Raw genomic sequence first — 4213 nt, 5'->3', positions numbered from 1 at the left:
TAGTCGCATAGATTCTCCCAGGAGTGAACCGAACCGCGGGGGAGGTTCATCAGCCAAGACCGGGTAGAACCGGTCAGGGTGGTAGGGAAATAGTTGGCCATGACCTTCCCATGGCCTCCCGCAGCTTACACCATGGTGCTGTAGATCTGCAAGAATTCTTCCGGGTTGCTCGAGTCGTCATACTTCTCGGCTAGGACTGCCCGGAACTTGTCCGGCCAACACACTTCACGTAACCTGATGGATAGGGTGTTACACCCTGTCCTGTAACGGGAAGCCACTCATTGTTGGGCGGCGGCGCGCGCCCAGGGAGAGAGACGGCGGTCTCGGGGTCCCGGCGAAGGGGTGAAGCCGTCCGATGCCTCCCTGCAAGGGGAAGGCATGCGGCAGGGCTGCTTGCCCTTTTTCTGCTCGCGCCGAGCCCTGTCCTCCTGCTCTCTAGTGGCCACCTGGCTCTGGATCACGCCCCAGAGGTCACGTTGGCGCAAAGAGTTACGCAGGTCGGAGGGTTGGCTGTCCGGACGTGGAGGTGGTCTGCGAGTACTCCCTGTGGTTGGGGGGGAACGGGACCTATTCCGCCGTGGGCCCTGTTGTGATCCCTAGCGATCGTGACCCTCACCGGCCCTTGCTATAGGCGCGGTGCATGTTGATGTGGTCTGGCGCTGGGCGGTCTTGACCAGGAGGGCAAGATTGTGCCGCCATGGTGCCACAGGCAAGCCCTCCAGTACAGGTATCGGTGGGTGGCTGAGGAGGATCCGCAGGGTCTGTAGGTTCTACGTCAGCGTTATAGTCTCATAATCGAGACGCTGAGCGCGGAGCAGCGATAAGTCGCGAGGTGTGGAGCCCCCGGCTTTTGGGCGGTACGATGACCTAGGCGACGACACCATCGTGGACTGTGCTCTGTGTAGGGGCTCCTCAGGATAGTGCTGGGGATGCGGGGTTGTCTTGAAGCACCTGCCTGTCCGGTGCCAAACTGGTTTCCCTCTGGACGTAAAGTCGGGGTTCGCCACTAGCGTTTGAGGCGTTTGGGTCTTCAGTGCCTCCTGCTGTATAGTCCGCCATGTAGACCTCGTGTTGGGTCTCGGAGCTCTCAAACTCTGGCTCGGTGTCCCATGCCTAGAGCACACCAGGTTCATCCAGGTGGTATCCCATGACGAACACCTCGCGGCGGCCGGGGTCCTTAGAACGGGACTCAGCGGTTGCCGTGGATTCAGCCATGGGTGGCCTGATCAAGTTTTTTCAAACTTGCTGAAATGACAAAATGCACCCCCTACCTGACGCGCCAAATGTCGAGGGTAGATCCCTGACAGTGATTCCAGGTATGCTGGTGGACGATGTTTCAGCAAACGGGTGTGTGTGTTTGGTGAACTAGGGGACATAAGAAGTTATATAGGTTCGAGCCTCACGGAGGATAATAACCTTACGTCATGCGTGTTATGAAGGATCTCAGTTGATTACAGATGATGTTCTCGTTAGTTCCTAGACCCGATCCTCGTCCCTTTATATAGTAGGTAGGAGGAGAACTTACATGTGAGTCCAAACAGAAGACCTCTGCTGCTCCTAATATCTAATCCAAACTATCATTACAAAGGACCAGGTGTGCCCATTTGCTCTGAGGGCACCATGCATCTTGTTGCCGTGCGCCGTCGTGTTGGCCAGCAAAGTTACACCTGTGGCATTTAATACTACAGGACATGACAAGCTCCTTTTGCGCCGACCCCACCCACTTGCCTGGTCGAGCTGCTGATGGCGTCCCATCCGTCGTGCATCACCGTGTCGGCCTGCAAAGTTCTACCCCATAGCATTAAATGCTACAGGACGGGACAGTGACTTTCTACATCGACCCTGTCCACTTGCCTGGTTAGGCTGCTAACAACGTCCTATCCACCGTGCGCCACCGTACCGGCCTGCAAAGTTATACTCCGCATCATTTAATGCTACGGGACGGGACAATGCCCAACAGGGTCGTCAATGACTTCGTCCTTTGGTGCTGGTGCCTAGGGAAAGAAAATACTTGAGTTAATATTAGCAACTGCGCTCTAGACATATTACATCAAATCTAGCCCTGCGATCAGTAGTGCTGGACGCGGGTGTAAACGATGGTATATGAAGACTGGTCCTATAGGCGTTAGACTGGTCGCTGTGATCACACCCTAATAGCATGATCAACCAGACCTCGGAGAGTATGCTTCTCTAGTTGTTAGGTCCCCTACGAAGTCCGTTAGACAAGGTACCGTTTTACTTAATACACTTCAACATTATATTAAAAGCAATTTAAAATACAAATATATTGATTAAGTTTCTGTACACTAAATACAACAAGTTTGACAGTTGCTATTTGCCGAGACCGTGTTCCCGCTACTCGTTGTCGTCGTCCACAGGTTCGCCACCACCGGTGCTGCCATCAGATGCTGGAACGGGTTCGCCGGAGGAGCGATGTCCATCTCACCCTCCAGCATCTTCACCACCACGCCCATCGGAGGCCTCGCCTCAGGCTGCTGCTGCACGCACCAGAACGCCACCTTGCACATCCTCTCCACCGTCTCCTTGCACTGCTGCGCATCATCGTCGATAACCAATACAGAATGGTCACGGCTCGGCGTGGCGATGATCTCCATGAGGTCGCCGCTCTCGTACTTGGTCCACGCCAGCTTGGGGAACCACTGCTGGCTCTCAGGCGCGGCCTCGTCGAAGTTCCTCCGCCGGCCGACGATCTCTAGCAGGAGCATGCCGAAGCTGTACACGTCGCACTTCTCCGTGACACCTGATTGCATCCACAGCTCCGGCGCGGCGAAACCAGGGGTGCCTCGCACGCCGGACATGGATACGTGCGTGTCCGCGCGGTTCACCAGCCGCGCGAGCCCGAAGTCGGCGACCTTGGGCGTGAGGTCGCCGTCGAGGAGAACGTTGACGGGCTTGATGTCGTAATGCACGATCTTCTGCTGGCACTCCTCGTGGAGGTACCGGATCCCCCTCGCGACGCCGACGGCGATGTCTCGCAGCGCCGGGAGGCCGACATCGCGGCCCTGGTCCAGGAGGCAGGCGCCGAGGTCGCCGTGTTCCATGTACTCATACACCAGCGCGCGCACGTCGTCGTCGAAGCAGAAGCCGAAGAGCCTAACGAGGTTGATGTGGTGGGTCCTGCCGATGGTGCCCACCTCCGCCATGAACTGCTCCTCCTCGGACCTCTGGTCGAGGCTGCTGTGGAAAACCTTAACCGCCACAGCGAGGCCGTTGGGGAGCTCGCCCTTGAACACTGTGCCGAAGCCGCCGGCGCCGAGCCGGGTGGAGTAGTTTTGCGTGAAGCCGGCGATCTGCGGCGGCGCAAACCTGAACGGCTTTTCGTGCTTGATCTCCGAGAGGAATTTCTCGATGGTCACATTCCTGATCCGGTGGTCGGGCACCACCTCGTAGGGTTGCGTCGTCGCCGTTCTCCTCCGGACGGCGAAGCACGCATCGCAGCGTATGCACAAACGGAGAAGTACCATGGCCAAGAACGGGACGAATATGGCCGTGGCAATCACTGAAAGAGTCGAACAAAACAAGATCGTAATAAGTATCCGGCAAGAGAGATCGATACGTCATAGGACAGCCGGAGTAGTTGCACCTGCTCACGCACCAATGTCGGCGTTCTCCATCTTGGCCGGCCGGCCGGCCGGACTAGTTGTACCTGCTGACGATTGAGTTCAGCCCAGATTCGTGTACGGGGCGGCCTGCACAGGATTGCAAGGCAGGACGAGGACAGGAAGCTGGCGTGAGAGTGAGGCAGTAAAGCGTATGGTTATAGGCACTTGAGCAATAGGCTCGGACGGTTGACCAATAAGAAGCCCTTGCGTGCATGGAAGGTCTAACTCTAGGTCTGTAGCAGCGGATTGGTGTGAACAGTCCATAATTTTAGGAAGAAAATTTCATGAGAATTTTTACGGAAAAAATTCTAAGATATTCTGATATGTACCGTTCTTTTTTATTCAACGGTCAGCAGAAGTGAGACACCTGTAACCTGAGAATTTTCTTCCCAATTGAGTGCGACTGCCTGCAAATTGTCAATTTCCTCAGGCGCCCGAATCCCGTCAAAGCCTCACCTACCCCGTGCAGAGTTGCAGTGTTTTTCTCCAGCCTTGTCACCTCATTTGTTCATTTGCGTCCACGTTCAAAGCCCCGGCATTATCTTATTGCATTTACAGGCAGGAAGCTACGATTCTACAAAGAATTATCC

General features: G+C 55.7%; 1 protein-coding gene across 2 annotated transcripts; it reads right to left on the bottom strand.

The window, feature by feature from the left end:
- Positions 1-2270: 2270 nt before the first annotated feature.
- Positions 2271-3795, bottom strand: LOC133891907 (G-type lectin S-receptor-like serine/threonine-protein kinase At1g34300). 2 transcript variants are annotated; one of them, XM_062332613.1, is made up of 2 exons: positions 3617-3795; positions 2271-3520 (listed from the first exon to the last, which is right to left on the bottom strand). In XM_062332613.1, the coding sequence occupies exons 1-2, from the start codon at positions 3633-3635 to the stop codon at positions 2307-2309; spliced, it is 1233 nt and encodes a 410-aa protein (XP_062188597.1). In that variant the 5' UTR covers positions 3636-3795; the 3' UTR covers positions 2271-2306. The 2 variants fall into 2 exon arrangements, with proteins under 2 accessions (XP_062188597.1, XP_062188599.1); XM_062332615.1 differs by having other exon boundaries at positions 3605-3783.
- Between the last annotated feature and the right edge of the window lie 418 nt (positions 3796-4213).

Source organism: Phragmites australis, chromosome 15 (assembly GCF_958298935.1).
Source record: "Phragmites australis chromosome 15, lpPhrAust1.1, whole genome shotgun sequence".
Taxonomy (NCBI): Eukaryota; Viridiplantae; Streptophyta; class Magnoliopsida; order Poales; family Poaceae; genus Phragmites; species Phragmites australis.
Note: the sequence above shows the minus strand (reverse complement) of the source record. Positions and strands in the feature narration are given on the sequence as shown.